The sequence below is a fragment of the Podarcis gaigeae genome (assembly GCF_964106915.1).
Source record: "Podarcis gaigeae genome assembly, chromosome: 16".
Classification (NCBI taxonomy): Eukaryota; Metazoa; Chordata; class Lepidosauria; order Squamata; family Lacertidae; genus Podarcis; species Podarcis gaigeae.
Genome location: NC_139693.1, coordinates 13,702,577 through 13,728,331, shown reverse-complemented (window position 1 = coordinate 13,728,331; position 25,755 = coordinate 13,702,577). Strand labels below are relative to the sequence as shown.

General features: G+C 49.2%; 1 protein-coding gene across 4 annotated transcripts in view; it reads right to left on the bottom strand.

Annotated features, from left to right (window-relative positions):
- TAGLN2 (transgelin 2) overlaps positions 1-25,755 on the bottom strand; it is a 70,079-nt gene that overhangs the window by 4,407 nt on the left and 39,917 nt on the right. The window contains exons 1-3 of one of the 4 annotated variants that reach the window (XM_083716365.1): positions 23,603-23,719; positions 1,734-1,973; positions 569-743 (exon numbers count right to left, since the gene is read on the bottom strand). In XM_083716365.1, the coding sequence (XP_083572491.1) occupies positions 569-743; positions 1,734-1,913 (355 nt within the window). In that variant the 5' untranslated portion in view covers positions 1,914-1,973; positions 23,603-23,719. Of the gene's footprint in view, positions 1-568; positions 744-1,733; positions 1,974-18,572; positions 18,745-19,694; positions 19,805-23,602; positions 23,720-25,755 lie in introns of those variants that run through there. The other 3 variants (XM_083716367.1, XM_083716368.1, XM_083716366.1) reach the window with 3 other exon arrangements.

Sequence of the window (25,755 nt, the reverse complement as noted above, 5' to 3'; positions counted from 1 at the left end):
GGCCAGGAGCTTATTTTATAAAGTGGACCGATTTGGCAGAGATCTGCGCTGTTTTTAAAAGTTGTGCCAAAAGAGACACTTCCTTGGCCTTGCTCCTGTTTTTCTGCCCTCGACCCTTTAGAAATGGAGAATTCAATGATCCAGATACCAGCTCAAATCAGAAATGCCAGCCCCCCAAGTCAAAGTGGTGAGGCGACTTCATGCCTGCCATTTAATTGCTGAAAAAAGCAATCTAGGTTTCTTTTCCTTTCCATCCCTAATTGCCAAGAGGGAATGGGGAGACTTTCCTGGAGACTGCAGCTGTGGGAGGGAGCATTAACACTGCAGAGCCCTGATGTGCTCTTCTGGAAGACTGCCGCCCCATAGCAGGCAGGCTTTGAGGGACAGCCTTCAACCCTAACTGCAGTCAGGGAGGAATTGGGCAAGGCTAGGCTTGGGGAGGCTGGGAGCCAGGTGGGGGGGCCTATGGACTCCCCACACCTGCCTTAGATCACACGTGGTTTCCCCTCAGAGATGCTCCCTCTGCCCTCCCTCCTTCTCCCTGCCCTCCGCCGCAAATACTTTGTACCTTCCCAGAGGTCCACCGTCTGGAATATGTCTGTGGCCTGGATGCCATACTGCTCGGCTGCACGCAGGAACTGAGAAATCTGCTCCATCTGCTTGAAAGCCATACTAGAACTCTGGATCTTCGCCACCAGCTTCTGTCCCTTGGGGCAAAGGCTGTTGATGAGGTGGCATAACACCTAATCAGGGGCCAGGAAGAAAATGGAGTCTGTTATAATAAATAATAATAATAATAATAATAATAATAATAATAATAATTTATTTATACCATGTCCATCTGGCTGGGTTTCCCCAGCCACTCTGGGCAGTTCCCAACAGAATATTAGAAACACGATAAAACATCAAACATTAAAAACTCTCCCTTCAGACGTTTTCTAAAAGTCAGGTCGTAGTTTATTTCCTTGACATCTGATGGGAGGGCGTTCCACAGGGCAGGAGCCACCACTGAGAAGGCCCTCTGCCCGATTCCCTGTAACCTCACTTCTCGCAGTGAGGGAACCACCAGAAGGCCCTCGCCGCTGGACCTCAGTGTCCAGGCTGAATGATGGGGGTAGAGTTGCTCCTTCAGGTATACTGGACCGCGGCTGTTTAGGGCTTCAAAGGTCTAACACTCTGAGTCAGTGTTAGAAACTCGGATAAATAAGCTAGGCACCAAATGGTTCCTTAAACCAGGGTTACTGCTGCCAAAACGAAATGTTCAGCTGTCATTTTTGGGGGCCAGGAAGCTCGGAAGTTGTATTTTTCAGTACGACCTTTCGGTTCCTGAAATTCATTCTGATTGTGTGCAGATAAAATATATCAGGCAGAATTCTAAAGGGCATGTTGCGAGTGTCGTGAAAGCAGTCAAGATCCAAGGATCCCCAGGCAGGCACCTCCAGATGGTGGAGCCGTCAGACGCCATCCTGGCACCGCTTGGCCGCAAGTAGCCAATAGTTAGATGAAAATGTGCCTGGCGAATTTCGAACGCTGCTCTGAGCAGCAGCACTAGGCTCCAGTTAGTAGATCTTGTACGAAATGGAATAGATCAGGCTTGCCTGCTCTAGCCCATGGGAGCCCACACCAATGAATACCTGCAGCCTCTCCTTAAAGGCACTGCATGACTTAGATTGCCTTAGATTAGAGGGACCCCAAACCTTCTAGGCTGAACGAAGCCACACCAAACTCCTTACCGTTCCATCTTTCAGCCACTCTTGGAAGTTCTTCTTGCCTGGCTGGGGCTGCCCGACTTCCGGCCCACACTGGGCAACGATCCACTGGATTAAAATCTGCTCCAGTTCGTCGTCATACTGCTTGTCGATCTTGTTCTGAACCTCCCTGCTGAGTCCGTAAGCGGGGCCTCTGTTTGCCATGGCGGCTGTGTGGGGGTTTGGTGTACCTCGGAAGGCTAGATAGAGCAAAGACACACAGACCTAAAGAAAGAGAATCATAGAATCATAGATCTGTAGTGCTGGAAGGGAACATGAGGGAGGAGCATCAGCCTGGCTCTCCAGGAAACCTCAGGAGCACATCCTGAATTTGAACTCCCAAAAATACCATGGGTACCATGTTGCTGCTTCCTTTTTTTGTTGACATTTTAACATTACAGAGAAATGCATATGCTGAAGGTTCTTACAAATCGCTTGGTTTGTTTGAAGTGCTTTTTTTGGCAGACAGCTAACTTCTACTTAAGAGTAGACCCACTGAAATTAATGAGCCCAGGTTGGTCACGTTGATTAATTCCAGTGGGTTTACTCTGAGTAAGATTAACATCAGGGTACAACTTATAGTACTCATTTTTCTCTAGACTTTAAGAGGTTTTTAGAAAAAAATTATAAAGACAAAAGCGAAAGCTTGAAATAAAAATGGTTTCTTTAAAAAGAAAAAAAATCAAAACTATTTTATTAAACGTCAAGGCAATATAATCCTATCATAACCAGAAAAATAGAGACTTTTCTGAAATAACATAAACGCAACAGACAAAAAGTCAGGGGAGAATCTTTCTCTTATGAAACTGGCACTAACCCTCTAATGTCTCAGCCAAGGACCTGCTTTCAGTTGGAGAAGACCGTGATCTCATATCTGTATCTGAGCTGCAGTCCCATGCAATAAATTGGAGTGGGGGTGTGTGTGTGTGTGCTGCTTTTCACTTCCAGAACGCTTGCATGTAAATGCCTGCCTGCAATGAGCCCTGGACACATTCTGTGGTGTACGGCTTGTGCTAATTACCCATTATAGGTGGTTTTTAGAAACTGCCCTTCCCAGGAACACGCTGCACCAGCAGAGGAGCAAGTAGGATGGGCTGCTGCAGAACAAGCAGAGCAGGCAGTAGTGAGCATTTAGCAAACTACACGGGAATTCTCAGGCCGTGTTCCTCGGCCCAGAGATGGTTAGGTGGAGACAAAAGAGTGGTGGCCCTTCCCAAACGCATCCTAGCACAGCTCCTGTTCCAGCAGTTCTTTTTAACACTGACACAAGCCAGCTAAGTCTTCAACCCAATGGCGTAGCGTGGGGGGTGCAGGGGGGGCGGCCGCGCTGGGTGCAACATCTGGGGGTTAGGGGGCGCAAATCCACGGGTTAGGAGGCACAAATCCACGGGTTAGGGGGCACAAATCCACGGGTTAGGGGGCGCAAATCCACGGGTTAGGGGGCGCAAATTACTTGGCTTGCCCCGGGTGCTGACAACCCACGCTACGCCACTGCTTCAACCAACCCCGGTTGACTCTTATCATTCTGGTAAGGCAAATCAGGTAGGTTGGTTTAAAAAAACACACACACACACACACACAAGAAGAATGTGGCTTTACAAGAACCTTAAGCATCCCTAGACAAGGGTTTGCAGGAATGGAATAGAAGACTGCAACAGCCCTGGCACCCACAAGTCGTTGGGTTGCTAGAAAAGCCAGAAAAAGTGTTAAGTATGCCAGACCATGAAAACAACCCACAAAACATAATGATATGTTTGCTGGATCAGACATGTGGCCCATCGAGTCCAGCATCCTTTTCTCGCAGTGGCCCACCAGATGCCCAGGGTGGAAAACCCAAAAGCAGGGAAAACCCAAAAGAGGGCTCTGAGCACAAGAGCCCTCTCTCCCCTCTTGCTGTTTGCAGCAAGGAGCATTCAGAAGCATTGTGACTGTGCAGGCAGAGCGCAGAGCCATCATGCTCAAAACAGGAAGCTCAGGAAGCAAACTGGCACCGGCAGGAAGGAAGGAGGCGGCGGATGACCCAAGTAACTGCAGAGCGGAGAAGCGTTTCCATAGGAAGGGCAAAGGAACCTGCCTTATACCCCTGGGCCTATTGAGCTCAGAAATGCCCACTGAGATTTGCAGCAGCCTCCCAGGATTTCAGACAGAGGATGTCCTTAGCCCTACCTGTGGACACCAAAGATGGAACCGTATGCATGCAAAGCAGGCACTACGACTGAGCTATGGCTCTTCCTTTAAAAATAAAGATTCCATTCCTCATGGCTTTAAATAAAGGCCGGCTTTAAATAGGAACACGGGAATCTGCTTTAAACCAAGCAGTGTTAGGCTCCAATATCTAGTTGCCCTTTTTTCAGCCAGGAGGCTCTAAAGTCTTCTTTTTCAAATGATGGGTTTCTCAGTTAAACATCTGGCTAGTTCAGATGACAGCCATGAGCCTAGGTTAAGAAATTTGAGAACTTAAAGAATGAAAGTCCCTTGATCCAGGACCAGTCCACATATAAATTGGCCTAATCCGACCTCTTTTTCTGAATGGCGACTGCTCCTGCCCAGGCTGCAGAGGCAAAGCATTTTGGTTCCTGAAATTAATTCTGATTGTGCAGATAGAAGTATAACTGGTAGAATTCTATAGGATGTGATATTAGTGTGTGTAAACAGTCCAGATCCAAGGATCCTCAGGCATGCACCTCCAGCTGGTGGAGATGTAAGGCACCACCCTGGCACCTTCACTTGGTCGATAGCCTGGTGCAAAATGCACCTGGCGAATTTTGAACACTGATGCCAAGCCAGATCATTGGTCCATCTAGTTCAGTATTGTCCACACTGATCGGCAGCAGCTCTCCAGGATTTCAGACATGAGTCTCTCCCAGCTGAACCTGGGACTTTTGGTATGCATGGCAGATACTCTATGGTCCACCATTGCGGATTAGCAATGCCAGCTACTGCATACCTCAATAAATCCCTGGAGAGCACACACAGGCCCTTTATAAACCATTACAGCACCCAGCCCAAAGGCTATATTGTTTTGCAAGAGGAGGGGGAGAATGGCAGTTGTATGGGGGCGGAGGCGATTAAATCCCTTCTCCTGGGGCTTTGGAGAGTTCCCTTTCAAGGGATGCTGTTTTACAAGTAGGTGGGGAATCTCTGCTTGCTCAGAGGCCAGGCACACCCCAGTTTGCCTTTGCCTGCAGGGCAGGATCTGTGCCAAGATGCAAAGCAAGGGCAAGGCCTTAGTGGTTAGATCAGGCTTGTAAACAGACAACTCGCCTGGGGTGATCAGAAGTTGCTTTCAAGTGATCAGAGAGAAAGAAAACACACACCAAAACCCCAACCTGCAACTCCCCCTGCCTCCTATTGTGTCACAAATTCCCACGTCTTACCGTTGTTTTTTTATATGCACTATCCAAACTAGGAACAAGGGAAACGGTCTGAGAGAAAGTCCAGCTATTGATCCATCTAGCGTATTATGGTCCACAGTGACTCGCATGGGGATCGAACCCAGAACCTTCTGCATGCAAAGCAAATGCTCTGTGCCTGAGCTACAGCATCTTCTTCCCCATATTCAAGTGATCTGAAGTGCTGCCACACGGATGATGAGAGCAAGCTTGTTTTCTGCTGCTCCAGAGGGGAGGACCCAAACCAACAATTCAGATTACAGTACAGTGGTACCTCGGGTTAAGTACTTAATTTGTTCCAGAGGTCCGTTCTTAACCTGAAACTGTTCTTAACCTGAAGCACCACTTTAGCTAATGGGGCCTCCTGCAGCCGCCACATGGCCGGAGCACGATTTCTGTTCTCATTCTGAAGCAAAGTTCTTAACCTGAAGCACTATTTCTGGGTTAGCCGAGTCTGTAACCTGAAGTGTATGTAACCTGAAGTGTATGTAACCTGAGGTACCACTGTACAAGAAAGGAGATTCCAATTGAGTATCAGCAAGAACTTTCTGACAGTAAAATGGACTGTGGAATGGACTCCCTTGAGAGGCAGCGGACTCTCATTCATTCTGCAGCCAGCTATCCCAACAATTATTATTTTTTAAATAAGAGAGCGTGTGCAGGCCTTTTTGAGTATACGGTAACTGAGCCTGCAAGTTTCGATTCAGGAAAGAGCAAGAACACTTTGAAAAGAACACTGGGCCAGAAGCTTCATTTTGCAAGAAAACCCAAGATCGACCGGGGAGGTGGTAGTCAGAACAGAAGCCTCCTTCCAGGAACAGCGCCCTGAAAATGGGAACGGCTGTTCTGCCAAGGAGCCAGTTTTACACTCCAGCAGATTCTCACAGGCCTCCCTGCCTCAAATCCCCCAGCAATTCTCAAAAGCTTACAGAACCACCCACCGTAGCCCATTGTCCGACCCTCTCCAGACAACACTGCCAGCCATTGTCTCTTGCTCTCTCCAGACCCTCCGTGCCCCCCACCCGCCACAGTCTGGGAAACTGGGGTGGGGGTGGAGAGAAAGGAAGAGAAGGCCCCCCCCCCCCAGCTGCTCCGCAGGAGGCCTGAAATTTGGAGCCAGCCACAAGCTGGCCAAGGAGGAGTGCCTGGGGCCTTCTCAAACCACACTGGGCTGACAGTACATCTTTGGGGCTGCCAAGTTTTTAAACACGTGGAACCTTAGGCCTCTGAGCATGTGCAGTGTGCCCCCCCCAAACCCTCATTTTTAAAAAAGGAGTGGCAAGGTCACTCTCAGTGCTGATTTATTTTATTTTTAAAAAAAGCATCCTCCCTCAAAATAAGAGCATATACAGTGGCACCTCGGTTTTCGAACGTAATCCGTTTCAGAAGACCGTTTGACTTCCGAAATGTTCGAAAACTGAGGTGCAAAGGGCGGTCTGCAAATTTAATTGAGAAAATTGAGAAACACTCAGCAGAAGCCGTTCGACTTCTGAGGAGTGTTCAAAAACAGAAGGATTTACTTCTGGGTTTTTGGCGTCTGAAAACCGAAACGTTCGACTTCTGAGACATTTGAAAACTGAGGTACCGCTGTATATGGCTCATCCCACGCTATCACCCTGTTGCATTTCATCCTCACAATAGCCCTTTGAGGGAGGGACCAAGCTCCAACCCCCAGCGCAAACCACTTTGCTACTGTGGTTCTGAGGTAAGCAGAATTGTGGAGTTGGACGGGGTCAACCCTCTACAATGCATAAATGTTTTTGTATTGGAGGCAGTCTGAAACCAAGTCAGGCCATTTTGCTTGGCACTTTCTGCCTCAGGCCCAAGGACGCAACATGACCCCCAGGGCTTGTCTATCTGACCCAGACAGACCTGCTCTCAAAGCCAGGCCTCTCAGAATTGTCAGGTTGGAATGGGGCACCAAGGATCATCTAGTCCAACCCCCATGTAATGCAGCCTTTGAGTGCTTTGTCTTTGGAACTGTGATAGGGCCTCTTGCTTGCCAGATTGGAGAATCGAGAAGCATGTGTTCCGTGTGTGCAGAATCCTCTTGATTTCTGTTGGGTGGGATCCATGGGCATGTTCACATCACTGCCTTAAGAGTGCTGTGAAGCTGCTGTTTTCTTAGTGTGTTTCACAGGGCTCCCCCTCCCCAGCCCAAGCTGTTCAGATCAGCATAGCTTCAGTAGTGTCAGATTCGCTTCTGCTCGTGTCCACACCAGAAAGCGCTGGGGCGCCTTTACCCCTATTTGCAGAGGTGTCCACACCTGAGCTAGAGCTGAACTAGAAACGGCTTAAGGACTCGAACTGGAGGGAAGATGGTTTGAAAAAACATCTTAAACAGTAGCATTTTACACAGGGTACACAGGCATTTCAGATAACGGTTGTGTGAAGGCGGGATTAAAACCTCAGCACTAGGAATGCAGTAAATGGAGAGTGGACAGGAGACTGAGTCTACAGTCCTAGTCTACTCTTCAAAGAGGTAAGACTCTCATGGAACACAAGGCTAGTGAAGCCAGGTGAAACTAATGGCTATGGGCTACTGCAACAAAATACGGTCCCCCCAAACCCCTTTCACAGAAGACCTGAAGTGGTGGGAGTTAAGAGACAGTGGAGAGTTTTAAATAAGAGGTCGGGTGGCTGTCTGTCAGGGATTCTTTAGTTGTGACTCCTGCACTGCAGGGGGTTGGACTAGAGGACCTTTGGGGGTGCCCTTCCAACACTGCGGTTCCACGATGAGAAAAACACAGAGCAGGCTGCAATTCTATATTAAGGAAGTTTTAAGCAAATTCGCCTCGAGCCCCCAAACTCCACCAGGAGGCAGCGTTCAGGGACCCATCAATTCAGGAAAAAAAGGGGAGGGGAGTTATGAAACAGGATTAAACCGAAAGATCACAGATTCCTCCTCTTCACACACTCAAGACTGAAGCCAGGCTTTCCATACTGATGTGAATCTCTCTCCTTGGCACCTTCTAATGCCCCCAAAGTCTTCTAGGAAATAAAACAACTCTCCCCCACCTCACTCCCCCACTTTTGAACACTGGGGAAGTCTGAGACCTGAACTGATTTCTATTTTTAAAAACAGTTATATAAACAGGAGGGTTGTTTTTTTTTGTAAAAAAAGGAAAACAGGGAGAGGTTGAGTAGTATCACAACAAAAGTTATGTGCAACATCTTAAATCACTGGATTCTCTCATTTTCTCAGAGGCAAAAGCAAAGGGCAAAGAAACGTATATAATTTGCCTTTGCACGACAGGCCAGATTCTGTATACATTCACACAGCCCTTTCTATCCTTTCTTCCCACAAGGAAGAGGCATTATCAGCTTGCAAAGACATATTTCAGCCAGGCGAAAACACTCAAAAGAGGTGCAAAGCAGGGTTTGTGAGGTGTGAAGTTTGTGAGGAGTCCTGAGGGCCACCTTTGGCCCCCAGGCTGAGGTTTCCCCATTCCTGGAATTAAGACTGCTAGAATTTACCCAGAATCCATCAGGGTTTTGCACCATGGATAGATGCACTGAGAGTTAGGTATGATGTGAAGGATCAAAGTGGGACAGGTACAACGCCCTTGCAAGACACCGCCCTTCATCCAAAGATCACAGGGCAGCTCACAACATAAAAATTCTAAAATGAGAACACAAAACACATAATAAAATAAAGGCAAGAACAAACCAATAAACCCCCTTCCAACATTTTAAAGGCCATAGAACAGTCGTGTCCAAAGTCCATTTTGGGGAACTAATCTGGCCTGCTGGCAGTACATATCCTGGGGTAAAACCCTAAAAAAAAACTTCAATCCTAAAAAAAGCTCAACCACCTTTGGGTAAAATTGTAAAAAGGCTCAACAATTTTGATCGGCCCTCACGTATGTTTACTTCATCAAATCTGGCCCTTTTTGAAAAAAGTTTGAGCACCCCCGCCACAGAATGTTCAGCAGCCAAAGGTTATATAGAAACATTTTTGCCTGGCGCCTAAAAAAGATCTGTAATGAAGGTGCCAGGGAAGCTTCCCTGGGGAGAGCATTCCACAAATGGGGAGCCACCGCCGAAATGGCCCGTTCTCGTGTTGCCACCCTTGGAACCTCCTTCAGAAGAGGCACATATGGAGAGAGGTGGTCCGTAGCCAAATAAGGCTTTATGTTGAAGTCAAGAGGGAGGGAGAAAGCAGCAAATCGCAGGTGTTGTGGACAGAGTCTGGATTATTATTCAATTTGTTGCCCACCCTTCACCATGCAGTCCCAGGAATGGAGAGGATAGAGGGGTGCAACTCGGCTTGCAGAAGAGGGCTTTGCATGGTGTTAGACAGAGGTAAAGACTCCCAGGCTGTCCCCGTATCTTTAACTTCAGCTGACCTGTCGTGGTTTAGACTGATACTCAGGTTGCATCCTTTTTTCTTTTCTTTTTTTACAACCTCCTCCTCCTCCCACTTCTATCCTGGACCTCAAAATTAGAGGTTATCTTTAACTATGAGAGAACAAGCATGGCTGCATTGTTCTTCTCCAGACTAGTACTAGAAACCTTTTTTTCTATCCAACTAATGCAGATTGCAGATCCTGGGGACGCAGGTGGCGCTGTGGGTTAAAGCCTCAGCGCCTAGGACTTGCCGATCGAAAGGCCGGCAGTTCGAATCCCTGCGGCGGGGTGCGCTCCCGCTGCTCGGTCCCAGCGCCTGCCAACCTAGCAGTTCAAAAGCACCCCCGGGTGCAAGTAGATAAATAGGGACCGCTTACCAGCGGGAAGGTAAACGGCGTTTCCGTGTGCAGCTCTGGCTCGTCAGAGCAGCGATGTCACGCTGGCCACGTGACCCGGAAGTGTCTCCGGACAGTGCTGGCCCCTGGCCTCTTGAGTGAGATGGGCGCACAACCCCAGAGTCTGTCAAGACTGGCCCGTACGGGCAGGGGTACCTTTACCTTTACCTTAATGCAGATCCTACCACAAACAACAGCATCTCTGTGCATGGTTGCAACAAGTCTACCCTCTAACTAAAATTCACTAGGTTAAATGCTGCTCGCTACCTACTTAAAGGGGTTTCAATAGGGAATTGGACCCTGTGAGCCCATTAGAGGGGGCTTAACCCTTTGCCCTCCACTGTAGCCCCCCCCCCCAGCCTATGCCTGCAATTTGCATTGCCAAAAAGAGTAGATGCATAATGGTTGGGAGTGTGCAAGAGGCAGGTAAGAAATGCACATTTGGCCAAGGCCCTCTTCACAGTCAGATTCCATGTATGCTACTGCCCAGCTCAATTTAACCCTGGCATACATTGTCTAAAGCTCATCTCAGTCCTTGGTGCGCATCTGTGTTCAGGGCATGTACTGTGTGTCTGTTTGGTGCTTCTATTAAGGAAGCCCATGGAGGCTTTCCACTGAACAAGTTCCCAGCCCCAGCCTAGAAGGCAAGGGAAACAAAGCTGAGCAAGAGAGAGAGAGAGAGAGAGAGAGAGAGAGAGGGAGGGCGCTCCCCATCTGATCATCACCTGCAGGCAATTTCCCTTCAGCCCAAGCGATCAGGAAAAAAGTGTCTGGGTGGCGCTGTGGGTTAAACCACAGAGCCTAGGGTTTGCCGATCAGGTCAGCGGTTCAAATCCCCACAACGGGGTAAGCTCCCGTTGCTCGGTCCCAGCTCCTGCCCACCTAGCAGTTCGAAAGCATGTCAAAGTGCAAGTAGATAAATAGGTACCACTCTGGCGGGAAGGTAAACGGCGTTTCCGTGCGCAGCTCTGGTTCGCCAGAAGCGGCTTAGTCATGCTGGCCACATGACCCGGAAGCTGTACGCCGGCTCCCTCGGCCAATAAAGCGAGATGAGCGCCGCAACCCCAGAGTTGGTCACTACTGGACCTCATGGTCAGGGGTCCCTTTACCTTTACCAAGTGCCAGGTTTGCCTGCCCTTTTGCAGCAACCATTTGCCAAGCAGAGGGCAATGCAGGGTCATGCAGCGGAGGAAAAAGAGTGCCAGAATGCTCAAAGATCAGACTCAATCATCTAGAGAGCGCCGAGAGGCCCCACCGGATTTCAGAGCGGAAGCCACCCTAGAAGAGGCAGGCACAGGGCCAAGTTAGCAATCAGGAAGCAAAGGAGGTTTCAGATAGGGACAATTCCTAGAACCGGCAAAGCTTTGCGGGGAGGGAGAGGAGACTTTCAAGGCTTTTCCTGCAGTTAACCTACAGCAGAGACCATTCTGGAGCCAGATCAAGTGTGCGAGCAAGAACAACGTTTAGGAAAGAAACAGGAAACCCTTTCTCCTTCCCAGCCATTAAGAAGGGGAAAGGAGGAAAGGGGGGGGGGTCAACCTGGGGATAGGTCTGTATGCCAAGCAGGCTGTGTTGCTCTAGCCATTATACTGCCCATAGCTCAGGAGTGCAGAACCAGTGGCTCCCAAATGCTGCTGAACTATAACTCCCATCAGCCCTAGCAAGCATGGCCAATGGGAATTGTAGTTCAGCAACATGTGTAGGGCCAGAGGTGGAAGGCCACATTTCACGGCCTGTGCTCCAGCGCTTTTGCAAAAGGTGAAAATGTTTTAGTTGCCCAGGCTTAAAATAAAAAATTGCTACCACTTTCTATTGCTGGTTTAACATCACCACTATACCTCAGGTTACATACGCTTCTGGTTACAGACTTCGCTAACCTAGAAATAGTGCTTCAGGTTAAGAACTTTGCTTCAGGATGAGAACAGAAATCGTGCTCTGGCGGTGCGGCAGCAGCAGGAAACCCCGTTAGCTAAAGTGGTGCTTCAGGTTAAGAACAGTTTCAGGTTAAGAAGGGGCCTCCAGAACAATTTAAGTTCTTAACCCGAGGTACCACTGTACAGTACTTTAAAGGTTTTAGTTAGTGCTTTTTTCTGAAGGGATGCAGGGGTACGCATACCCATGATGGCGGCCTTTTGTCCATTTACTGTATTTCTTTTTCCCAATTTGAACTATAAAGTGGTGATTTTCTTCAGCCAAAATAAACATTTTTTAAAAAGAAAAAAAGCACTGGTTTTAATTTATTCCTGTTCTTTGTTAATGAGATGATGGTGCTAGAGAAACGCTGTAGATATCTGGACCACTTGAGTGACCAGCCAGGCTGTGCAAGGTAGACAAGGATTTGCATGCGCCAGTACTTTTAGGGACGTATCCATAAACCTGCTATAAAGCTACTGTTTGCTTCTGCAGGCAGCCTGCAATCCATGAAGGCAGCTGCCCCATGGAGGCTGGTCCACAAGGGCAAACAGTGTGCTGACCCACCAACCGGTCTGCCTTCTTTCTTACAACCAATCAGGAGCTGCCTCTCTGTCATTGGCTCTGGCTTCTCCTATCCTTGGTCTTCCTCCTGCCTTCTGCCCCACCAGCCAACCTCTGTAGATGCCAGCCCACAACCTCCATACACACTGCCCAGGCTTGCGCCCGGAGAGGTCACTTTGGTGCTGCCAAGACAGCAAAAACAATGCGGGAGGCAGCCGTTACAAGTTACCGGTATCTGCAGCCACAGCAGGCGCCGTGATTCCCCAGCGGTTTGATTTCACTCCTAGAGGCAGACTCCATTGTCTCTTGAGACAGATGGATACCAACAACCGTGAGCCAAGGGGAACAGTTTTGCTCTAGAGCAGAGGGTGGGTGATCTTGATTCTAGGGGCCAAATGCAGCCCCCAGGTATCTCTCTATCTCTTGGGACTTTCTCCAGACTACCCCCCTCTTTACCCCCCACTCTCCTGCCAGGCCACACTGTCCTGCACTGGGTCATTTGGAACACACATCTAAATTTTCTGAAATACAGGGAGTTAACTGTATGCTGGTAAGAGTTAAAGAGCCAATCTAGTGCTTAGAGCGCCAGACAAGGACCAGGCAAGTCTAGGTTTCAAATCCCCACACAACCCTGAAACTCACTGGGTGACTTTGTGCCCCTCACTGTCTCTCAGCCTAAGCTACCTCGAAGGGTTGTTGTGAGGGGAGAACGGTGTGCTGGACTAACTTGAGCTCCTTGGAGGAAACATGGAATATAAGTAGAATAAAGCAAGCTGTCAGAACCCCCTGCCAGGTTCATGTTCAAATGCACAGATTTAGATGTTAAAAAGTCTAATCCAGGGTAGGTCAGCCAAGGAAGAGTCTATTACGAGAGAGAGAGAGAGAGAGAGAGAGAGAGAGAGAGAGAGAGAGAGAACACGAACCTCCTCCCCAAAACCTTTGGGGCATTTGGATGAAGCACAAAGGCTGCAGCTGCTGACGTTTTATTGGGCAGTTACGCTTATGTAGATCCACCATTCAGTCTCAATTGCGGCTGCCTATAAAACTCTCCCAGCCTCCGATCTCTGCCTGTCATTATGGCTCGTAAATAGGTTGCTGCAAGGCCTTCCTTCCTTTTCAAATAGATATTCCAAGCCAGTAAAGCTACAGTTTGGTTCAAGCCTGCTTCATTTCAGCGGCACAGTCCAAGATAATATATAAATATATATTGGCCCCAGAAGCAGCGGAGGAAGGAAAGGTTTGTCCCTGCTCTGGCTCCAGATGGGGTGTCCTGCAGCAGCCACAAGCTGCCCCCCTGCAGTATAATATTGCAACCCCAGTTTTCCCTGCCCTGATACGGTGACACATGAGCGAGGCAGGGATGGATGCATCATGCAGACAGCGTCTCTTCCAGGCGAAAGAGCCCACTGAAAACACCCTGGCAAACCACCTCTCCATTTCAGGTTTTGAAGCCAACAGCCAGCCTCCGCCCCAGCTGTTTATTCCATTCATTCATTTGAATAATAAGGACAGGGTCTTTCTCAGCCCACTCAAAGACTCCGGGACTTGAACCTGGAACCTTCTGAGCACCAAGCACAGGCTAGCAACACCAAGCTACGGGCCTTCAGCCTTGCTTGGAATTTGCTGACCACACTAAACCATCCTTTCCCGTCAGACACCAAGCAAGCCTGGACATGCTAAATCTGAATGATGCCAGGGGCCTCCTAGTCCCAAATTGTTGCTTATTATCTGGCAGCGCCAGCTCTGTAGGAAAAGAAGCTGGGTTTTGTGGGAAGATATGCCAGGTAAGGGAGATTGTGGTAACAGGGAAATAAGTGCAAGAGTCATTTAAGGCTGTGAGTTGTGAGACTCACAACTGTGGGAGGATTCTTTGTGGTGGCACTAGTCCAGGTTTTTAACCAATGAACTGGCGAGGGGTTAAAAAAACCACCTTTGGTTAATATATAGCCACCCTAAGGGCTTCAAGTTACACTGAAAAGCAGCTTATTTTTAAGGTAAACACAGCCCTGTGAACAGCAAGGTGGGGGAGATTTGCTGTTGTGATCTGGTCAGGTCCAGCTTACAGATCCATCTATTAGGCAACTGTTGACTTCTGAGTGTGCCTGTAACCAAAAAGTGTGAACCCTTTGACAAGGCATTTGCCAGCCTCTGTTTTCTCAGCTGTGAAATGGGTGAAAAACTGGGGCCAGTTTAATTGACAGAGCAGAGACACCGCAAAGGAACTCTAACTAAGGCAGGTGATGCCGACAAATCCTGCCATGATGTGCTTTCAAAACAAATGTCCCAGCAGCACTTTAACAATGAAGTCGCTGAATAACAGGCTTCTGAAAGAAAAAGAGGATTTGATGGAAGTCTTATCATAACTTTTCCTTTCCAATATGGATACTTCCCAGCCAGGACAGTTAAACATCTGATGGGAGAGACTTTCTCTGAATTAAAATATCTTATAAAACCAGAAGAAGCTTGGCTTGGGTGTGTGTTTAGTGTGGAAAAAATTATTTTACCCATCCTCTGAGTTACCCAGGAGGAAAGGTTCAGCGTCGGAACATCTGCCTTTGCTTGCAGAAGGCCTTGGGTTCAATCCTTGGCATCTCCAATTCGGGTTGGGAAAGACTTCCTGCAGGAGATGCTGAAGAGACGCTGCCAGTCCGTGTGGGCAATGTCAGTCCTTGGCCTGACTCAGTGCCAGGCAGATCCCTATGTTCCTAAAGCCAGCACAATTTATCACACTAACGCAACAGACAGGCTCCTGAGGAGGACGGCCTTAATTTTAATCTGCACACTAGCATTCCTTTTCCATCCACAAATGTCTCCTGGCACACTGTCTCACGTTCCCGACTCTGCCAGTTTGGGTTTTTCTCCCCGAAGTAAGAAGAGAGCATCTTCTTCCAGCCTCGCCCACGCCTCATTACGTACTCAAAGGCTCTCAAACATCCTGCAAGGTCCACTGACACAAAACCCATTTCACGGGTTCTTAAAAGGATGTAGAGGCCATGGCTGACCCTGGTCACACCAACTGAGAGGCCTTAGACCCAAGGACTATATGTGGCCCTCCATGCTTCTCCATCTGGCCCCTGAGGCTCTCCCCAGCTCACATGTCGTTTCCCCAGGGCAGACCCTTCCCTGCCCCACCTTCGTACATTCCTCAAAGGTTTGGGCCTGGTTGGAAATCTGTCCCTGAACTCAGACAATGGCAGAGGAAAGAGAGACAAACATGTGTGAAAGGCTCAGAACAGGCCTACTGAGGAAATTTTAAATCTGCATTCAGCATCCCACCTGCTTTCGCCTCTGGCCCTGCTCACGACTGTCATGTGGCCCTCGGAAGCAGTGTCAGAAATTAGCCAGGTGCATTTTGCTACTGGTACAGGTCTAAACTGCAACCATGTAGAGATCTCTGGATCCCAGGCTGGTGACCGACGTCTCCATCTCCACTTTTGTGATTTTATTTCTTTAACATATAAAGCAGTATAGAAATGAAATGAAGAATTAAAATAATAGCAAATCTCACTGGAATAAAATAAATGGCGCCTAGACATTCTAAGGAATGCAGGCTGGAGAAAACCCATGGGGCTAGGGCACATTGGAGAACCACAGAGCCAGTGGTTAGAGCACCAGACTAGGACCTGGGAGACCAGGGTTTGAATGCCATGAATCTCACTGGGTGACCTTGGACCAATTTCACTGAGGAAGGGGAAGAATGATGTATGCCACCTTGAGTTCCTTGTAGAAAAAGGTAGGGTGTAAATGCATTAATTATTATTTTTACACTCCAGCCACTCTGGGCAGCTTCCAGCACATATAAGAATGATAAATAAAATTCTGCAATTATTATTTTTTAAGGTGCAGGATTGTGCTTCATTCCTCCGTTGCCACTTAACAGCGCAAGCTTCCCAAAGGATGAAGAGAGGAGATAGCCTGGGGAGTCAGGGGTATTTGAACATTTTATTAGCCTGTGTTTCCTCCTCTTTCTTCCCCCCTTCATGAACCTGGCCTAGCCCCAGATGCCGGAGGAGTAAGAAGATCTCTTTTCGCCCGCATTCCAAGTAACAGCTACTTTTCCCTTTTATGTGCAAGAGGCGAGGGAAGTGGCAGTTCTCAAAAGCGTGATTAAGCACCGCGGCCAACACCCCGGCTCACCCCGTCTCTTGCCTCCTCTTCCAGTACAGCTTTTTCTGAAGCCACAGTAGCCCTTGCCAAAAAAGGCACATTTTCTCTCTCTGCAAAAGTAGGGAGGGCAGTGGAAGATGGCCAAAGTCAGGAGCTGCAGCTTATGGGTCCCGGGTGTGTGTGAAAAAAAAACCAAACACTTTCCTCATATTTATACAAGGCACTGTTGTAGCAATACAAACCTTTCCTTGCACTCTCGGTCCCGTAAGGCCTAATTTGGGTGGAAGAGGCCACAGACAGGCTCAGCCAGTCTCATACAGGCCTATTCCTCCAGCGTCTTTGTGCCCACACGACCCCCACCAGGCCTCAGGCAACCAGCCAGGTGTCTGTGGGAAGTTCACAAGCAGGGCAGCAAGAAAGCAGTGGCCTTCCCCTGCAGCTGCTCTGCATCCAGGGGTAGACTGCTCTTGAGTACAGAGGCTCAGCTGCCGACAGGTCTAATCAGGGGCATCTTAACCTGCCCCCAACCCCCAGATGTTGAACTGCAATTCTAGCCGTCATGGACAGCAGTCAGGCTTGCAGTGTCAGAAACTCAGATAGGTAAGCTAATCGCTAAATGGGTTGATGGGAGTTGTAGTGGAGGAACATCTATCCAGAGGGGACCCAGATTAGCTATTGATGAGATCAGCTACCAAGAATGCTCCTTAGTTTAATCCACCTGGGATCATCATGCAAATCCAGCCTTGCAATCCCCTCGATCAGGGATCTGCCACACAGGGAAGGCTTTCACTGGTGATGTAGATTTCAAGCTTTCATTTTCTTTTTTACAAATGGTCCTTAACCCTCCTAGAAAGGAAGTCATAGGGTAAAACGTACAGGTACTTTCCAAGCGGTTTCCGAAATGAGAGAGTGGTACAAATATCTTGTATATGTTTTTCCTGGTAACGAGGATGCTGGCTGTTGTGTGTGCATGTCTGTAAAATCAATACTGTGAGTTCTCCACAGTCAGGACCAGCAGGATACAGCTGGCACCCCATGGTAAGTGCACAAGGCTGTCGGAAGAAGCTCTCTCTTTTAATCTGCGCTATTTCATGCTCCCCCTCCCCGCCACCATCGCCAACTATTTTGTGACCAATGCCTCTTAGCAATACCTCAAAATTCAAACCCCACAGTAGCACAGCCATCTGCAGGTCTGTCTTGAGTCGCTGGAAGCCCCCCACCCCCCCAAGTTCAGGATGGACAAAATCGTCCAGAGCATGTGCTGGGTAGATGTGCAAGCATGTTCTTCATGCTAGAGATCCAGGGTGCTTCCAGACTGTCTCTATTTTCAGGCGGGGTTCAAATCACACACCAGCAAATTCAAGTTGTGCAAGTAATTGATTTGGCACAACAAAACTGCTTAACCCAACTTTTAAAAACAGACTTTTTTTCAATAAAGGAGACAGGGAAATGCACTGGAAAATGGGACACGAACGAGCAAATTGACGCAACTGAAAGCTCGCCAAGAACAAACCATAATGAATGCTCAATATATAGCCGATATTTACTAACCTCCCCACAAAATTTGCGCAAACAAATCAGAGGGAATGCTCAGCAAACAGGTCACCTGGAAGCAACCCAGTTCTTTACACATGCTCAGGAGCACTGCCTGGGTTTAGAAAAGTTTACTTTGCCCATACTTTGCACACACGTGTACCTAGGAGGCGAGGAATTTATTCCACTTGCCAAAACCTTGAGTAAGGGCTCTGCAGAGGTCATTTCCACCTGTTTAGTTGCTGTTAGAATCTAAAAGGCACCAGATTAAAACCCCACCTTGGCAACAATAACGGAGTGTGGACGGATGGAACTGAGATTCTCTAGGACCTCCACACCCTCCAAGGCAGCAAAGTCAGTTAAACGTTTATTTAAGAAAAGAAAGCCAGGATTTGTGTCTGAGCCACACCTTTTTCCAAAACAAACCAAACCAAACCGCTGATCCTGGAAAGAGGACAGATAACACACACAGAGCTTGTGGCTCCTGGCTTCCTCTGCTGCAGCCAACTTTAATTATTTTAATCAAGCTCTAGTCATATTTTAATTTAGTAGAATTAAAAAAAAATGCTGACCTGCTAGTGACATGGGAAAGGGAGCTTCCCCATTTGCATTGAAGGTAATAAGGAGAGGTGCCTAATAAACATGGGATTCCTGAATTCAGGCCTCTGCCATTTCACAGCAAGGCCTCACAAGGCCTGCTCTCAGCCACCCCTCCCGGCTCCATTTCTGGAGGTGGACTCAGCCGCTCCACCAATTCCAGGAAGTAGCAATCAAGTTAGCTAATTCCCTTCCTCACTCTCCAGAAGCGATAAGCAGAGGCTCAGGTTGTACATTCCAAGGCAGAGGCAAGGAAACCTCAAGCCTCCAATTTTCCTGCCCCTGGAATGCAGGCAAAGTAAAGCTCACACCTGTTGCCCACCCGCCACATGCGTGTCCGCCCCCCCCCCCCCATTTGCTGGCTCTGGTATACCAGGCAGTATGAAATGCTTCACTGCCCCATCAGGTGGGGGTGATGGTGTTAGGGAGCAGTAGTCCTTGTGTACAGACATGCGCATGCACAGATCACTGCACAAAAGGGGGCAAAAACGGTGTTAAAAATAGCGTGAAATGGCAAAAATTATACCTCGCAATCCCAGAAGCCTTTGCACCGACCTTTGAGTCCTGTGGAGAGTTGGGAGTTTGAGCAAGGGGGCTTGGAGGGAGCGACCATGGTGGGATTTGGTGGATCTTTGCTTTTTTTAAATGGTTTTTTTGAGGGTTTCCAGAGGTTTAGAGAGTGTTTGCAGGCTTTTCCAATGGTGTTCCCAATATATGCGATTTCATTTAAAACATACAGTTGTTCAGAAATCAGCCCCCACGTAAATGGGGAGTTGCCAGTTATGTAGAAATCTAACAGCAGAGATAAAGTTCGGCCTCACAGCCTCTCCACCACACAGGAAGTGCTGCCACCATCTGCGGAGGCTGCAATGCAGCTGCAGGTAGCACAGCCCAGCCAGAGATTTACTGCTTGATTGATTTATGCCATCAGCAACTCAGCCTGTCAAGGGCTGTGCTTTTTAGGCTGTGTTCAACACGCCGCCGCCCCAACACACACCTCAACCAGGCAACCGCTAACCACAGCAACATAGGCCAATGTGCAAGACACAGACATACGCACCCATGTTAAAAGGTGAGTTAATAAATCACACACGCACCCAGCTGTGTCAATCATCCGTTTCCATCCTCGTGGTCACCTGTATGGATCACTGGACAGCTGGGTTTGAGTGCCACCTGCCATTTCAAGATTCCCCACAATGCCCTGGGAATAGCACTACTACCTAGCAGGGCATTGTGGGTATCCAAGCTCATTGCCAACCACCAAGACCCTCAACAGGGAAGTCCACCTAGGGAAGAGCCCTCTGCCCACCCGAGACGCTCTGCCAAAGGCCTCTTCAGACCCAAAGCCAGCCTTGATCTGCATGACTACAAGTGATTTTAGATGAAGCTCAGGCGCCAGAACCTGAAGGAAAACACGTGAAGGGAAGCCACAACCCAGCCTTGAAGCAAGAAGCATTATCAGGCACATTCCAGCCAGCAAAAATATTCAGGGCCTTGTGAGGGGCATGGCCTGGGGAGAATGCCAAGGGCTGGATAGAGAGGCTTTGAGGGCCACCATTGGCCCCTCGGCCCAAGGCTCCCCACCCCTGGTTTATGACTTCCTGGGCCCAAGGCTCCCATTGCAGAATTGACCCAAGTCTAACAAAGGAAGCTGTGTGTGTACTGGAGGAGAGAAGGCAGGCAAGAAAGAGGGCGGTTTCCTTTTGCTTAAAATTAAAACGGGTCCTATCCCTTATTATCAGGGTGTTCCACACCCATTTCAAACAATGAAGCATCAATTACCAGCTCTATATGTGTGCCAATTGCTTGCATAGGTTTGGGAGACAATGGGGGTGTAGCTGAAAGCAGGCAGCTTCCAGGTCATGGAGGTTTATGGTGTAAGTTAGCCCAGAGCTTATTTTGGGGTGCAGGGGTGTGCCAACTCCAGCTCCTTATTCAGGCTGCACAAAACAAGGAGCCCACTTCAGCCTCAATGTCAGCATATCAAAGACTACAAAAGTCAGGGCACCTAGGACATTCAATATGCATCTGGAGTTTTATAACTCTCTTCCAGCACCCAAAGCAATTCTGACCTGTCTTATCAGGTTGTCAGCAGTATCCACATTACAGACACAAAAACCAGGTTTGCTTCCCAGGTGAGACACAGAGCTGTAGCTGTTCCCAAGTGAAAATATACCGGGGGAGTTCTACACGGGTCTGCTGCATCCACACATTACTTTTGCCTTTTAACATCTGAAAGTGTGCCAAGGGCCTTGCAAGTTTTTAAGGCAGAGGCAAGCCCTGAACATTTTTTGAAATGTTGTTAATCAGATCAAGGTTCCACCTAACTTCTCCCTTATTATCTGCTGCTGATCTGTGAAAAAGACATGTCAGAATTCAAAACTGGGGTCATCCGCAAGCAAAACAGGAGAGTCACCTTTGGGCCACACCCCCATCCTGCTTACCCTGTATTTGGGAGGGTCACAGAATCATAGAGTTGGGAGGGACCCCTAGGATCATCTAGTCCAACCCCCTGCAATGCAGGAATCTCAACTAAGGCATCCATGACAGCAGCCAACATGTAACTGTTGCTGGACTCCGTGGTTCCTCTTAGCCCTGACCATTGGCCCTGCTAGCTGGGGCTGATGAGAGTTGAAATCAGATAACTTCCAGAGGGGCACAGCCTCCCCATGATATGAAAGGTTCATGAGTTAGGGCCTATGCCAGTGCCTAGCAATCCAGGATACACTGGGCCTTGTAATGGAGGCTCTATTGTGGGTCAAAACCCATGAAAACAATATTCATGGACAAGGCTGGGCTTCAATTGTATGAAAGATACTTCACTCTCCTAAAACCACCTAGTGAGCATGGGGCAAAGAGAGAGTTTTGAAAAGGCAAGGTTCCCTGATCTCAAGCTCATCCTCAGCCACAGTGCTATACCAATGCCATAACCGAGCAGCTGCCGCCGCCGTTGCTCTCTCCTGTGGCAAGGAGTTCCACAAGGTAAGAACGGAACCCACACATGCCTTTCTGCCCACCTTGTTATCTCCCACTAGAAAAGTAACTAGACTTCTTCCGTTTCGTGACCACAGCCCTGGGGCGGCTGAAATCCTTCCCTAAGGAGTCATCATCAGGGCAACTCAGTCCTTTCTTGCGTAGACTGGAAGCGGGCTCCGAAGAAAACGTCTCTGCCCCCCGCCGCCCGCCCCACCAGTTTCGTCATCCCTACATTCCGACCTCCGTCAGAGATCAGTCGAGGACGTGCCTCAGTTGAAAGAAGCAAAAGACAGTCTGCAAGGAGACATTGCCAAATTGTCTCATTTCCAGGAGAGGGTCTGCTCAGGGATGCGGTTCAAATTCCTCTCTCTCCCCCCCCTCCTCCCCCCCCCTGCATAAATAGAGACAATTACTCATTCAGACCTCATTGCTCAAAAGCAGTTGCACAGAGTTAGGAAACCACATTCCCCCTCCGCCTGCTCTATCCCATTGATAACAGATTTTGGCGCGGGTGAGGCAGGCCCCACTGAAAAACCCAGTAGAGAGAGATACCCAAAATTGGAAGGGAGATGTAGCAAATTGGGCTGGCGGGGGGGGGGGGGAGTTGCAAAGAAGCGCCAAAGAGGGGTGAAAGTACGCTCAGGAGAAACTTTATCCAACAAGTTAAAAACTCCAAAATAAAATCGTACACGCAGTCCTACATACAGTCAGTAGCAAGCCCTGTTGCTTTCAATGGGGCTGGCTCCCAAGTTCGGGCACCGATCCCAGCCATGCCTACTCACAAGTTAAGTCCCACTGAATTCAAATGGGGTTGCTCCCAGGCAGGAAGAGTTAAGGCTGCAGTTTAAGTGTGCCTAGGATTTAAGTGTAGCTTAGTCTGGATGAACACTCTTGTCCTAAACATATTTCTTTTGGATTAAATTTTGTCACGTGTACACACACACGCACACACAAACACGTGTGTAGGAGTAATCTAAAGACACGTACAGCTGCAAAGCTCAGTAGGTAGAGCACGAGGCTCACAATCTCAGGGTTCTGGGTTCGAGTACTGCATTGGGCAAAATATCCCTGCATTGCAGGGGGCTGGACTAGATGACCCAAGGGGTTCCTTCCCACTCTACAATTCTATGACATCACTTTCAAGCAAGTAGACTAAGGGTCACAGCCACCTAGTTTCTGGTGTTATATGGCAGTGAATACCTATAATCCGGTTGATGAAGCAAAGGAGCCTAGCGGAGGTGACATCATCCCGCAACGCACATGTTCGCACAGGCCGGCGTTTAGATGCGGGGCAAGGCAAATCAAAGCGCCTTGAAAGATGCCTTAGATGCTGCCCACCTAGCTCAGTATTGTCTACACTGACTGGCAGCAGCGCTCTAGGACTAGAGACAGGAGTCACTCCTATCGGGGAAATAGAGCTTTCTGAAAGCAAAGCAAATATTCCGCCACTGAGCTTTGGCCGTTCCCCAAACAGAACAGGGAGACTGGGCGGGGAGGGGAAAAAATACATCGTTTACACAGGGTCCCCTTAAACCGGAGCGCCGTTTACCATAAAACTTCGGAAAACGCACCCAGACTGTTTACTTTCAGACCAGACCTCCCCTGTAGCAGAAAGGGTGGCGATCGATTTGAAAAGACCACACATAATTAGGGGAAATAGCTCGATATCAACCCTCTTTTTCCCCACACGAAAAGGGGGCTCCAAGTCCCCCCTTTTTTTTGTTCTCCCAAAGCACCCACCCCTGACCCGTCCCACGCCTTAAACCGGGATGGGAACTATTTGGGTGCCGCGGTAAATGAACCACAATTAACTGCACCGCATAGTATATATCCCCTCCAGTCCTCTGGCTCTGAAATCAGGACCGGGGCCTCTCTTGGAAACTCAGGCACGGAACAGACCACGCTGAGAGAGAGAAAAGAGTTCACCAGCACATGTGCAGAGCGCGGCGGCTTAGACCACTGCTCCCCGACGGAGCGAGCGCAGCTTAAGGCTGAGCCCCGGCCCCTCTCTGCCGCGGCGTCCCCTTACCTTCCCACCACCGGGGCGTCGCAAGCGCTGTTGGGAGCGAGACACCGGGTCGATCAAGCCGCGTCTTGCGTTGCGCCTCCACGCCCAAAGCTGGGACTTTTAAGGCTGATGTCAGCGCTAATGAGGGGCGGGGAGGCGGTGCCACCCCCGGCGGAGGGAAAGCGGAGGGGGGAAGACGGGGAGAGGTCTTAAAGGCGCAGGGCGGCGGTTGGGAGCCTGGCAAGGGGTTTACTCGGGAGCAAGCCCCGTGGGGGATCCACTGGCGCCCTAAGGACCCCCGCTTTGGGGAGTGAAGCGCTCCTTGATTTCAGTTTGGGAGGACTTCCTTGCAAGTAATTCGCTCGCGGTGGGACAGTCCGGGGAGGCTGCCGGTTTATTCGCGAGTAAGTGGTGTCCTGCTTGCAACGTGCTCCCGTCCCAGTTGCAAGCCCGTCTTAAATCCAGAATGAAAATAATAACCCGAAGTCCAAACGGGGCTTATTCCCGAGTAAACGTGCACCACGCACAGAATCACACACTCATTACATACCCCGCGGACTTCCTGAGATCTGCACCTCGCACACGCGTGCTTGCTCGCGAGTAGGCTGCGGTGAATGCGGGTGGGGTTTTGCAGCGGCAGGACTCGATCCTAGACAAGTTCTCGGGTGCGTTCAATGGAGCCGATTCCGATCCAAGGAAAAATTGCAGAGGCAGCCAGCCCTGTCTCTGGACGGCTGCGATCCCATGCACGCTTACTCCTGAGCAAACGCCATGAAGCGGGACCTTTTCCCGGCCGCGCAAGTTCAGGCCACTGGAACTTAACCAGAATCAGTTCCATGAGGACTAGCTGCTATATATAGTTTAATTTCAGTGGCGCTTACTCTCAAGTAAGCGCACTTAGCGAACTCTATTGCGCTCAGTCGGTACTTACTTTTGGGTGAAAGCTACTAGGGCCCCGAATTAGATAACGAGGCTAGATTGGGTTTTTTATCTGTTTTATAAAGTGGGGTGCCCCCCAGGCCTCTCCAGCTGGCCCCGGGAACTCCCCGCCCCCAGACCGCACTAGTCCTTGTTTCACACCTTGTGCATTTGCCTATCTGGGAATGGGTCCAGATGCTTGGCTGGATGAAGGAGAGAGAAGATTGTGTGTGTGTAGTTGCTGCTATGGGCAGGGACATGCTTGTTCCCACATCCCTTCCCGGCACTTGCAGAATTTGGCATCCTGAAATGCACACATGCCACCTCATTTAAACAAAGCATCACGTTGCTAGTCCTCAAGGCTGCACAGACAGGCGCCCCCCCCCCCGCAAGTCTCCAAAGAGATGGTTGGGGTGCTGAGAAGGAATGGCTTATTGGTCTACTCTGGGCATTATTCCCCCCCCCCCCCTTTGGTTGCAAGAGGTCTCAGACATCAGGGGAAAGTGGGGACATATTTGTAGAAATATGGGAAGTGGCCTTATGCAGACTCCAACCCTTGGTCCATCTAACTTAGCATTGCCAACACTGACTGGCACCACCTCTCCGAGTTTCAGGCAGGGTTCTTTCCCCCGCTATAACTAGAGATGCCCTTGGGGTCTGAACCTGGGGCCTTCTGCACCCAAATCAGATGTAGGGGATAGCAGCTTAGTCAGTAGAGCATGAGACTCTTAATCTCGGGGTTGTGGGTTCAAGTCCCACATTGGGCAAAAGATTTCCTGCATTGCAAGAGGGTTGGGGTAACTACAATTCGATGATTCTATGACAAACCTATTTAAAACAATTAAAAACACTGGGCTCTTATACTGGGCTACGGCCCCTCCCTTGCCCTCCAAAAATGGGCATGTCGTGGCTCTGTGGCAAAGCAGGTGCTTGGCATACAGAATGTCCCAGCCTGGTTAGAAGGATCAGGTAGCTAGCAGAAAAACGCTTTCCCTGCCTGAGGCCTCCTGAGAGCTGTTACCATTCTGGGCTTTATGGACCAGCAATGCGACTGAGCATAAGGCAGGTTCAAAATATCTATAAGTGGTCAGCCAGCTCTAGAACCCAGCATTTCTCAGTAAGGGAATTTCTGAATCTTGGGTTGTGCATTCCCATGTTGGAAAACAAAAGCCGTTTTTGTAGTCAAGGGAAAGCAGTCTGTTGTTGCTTTTTAACTGGAGGGTGGTGCTTGCCTGATGGGGGGAGAGCATTAGAAA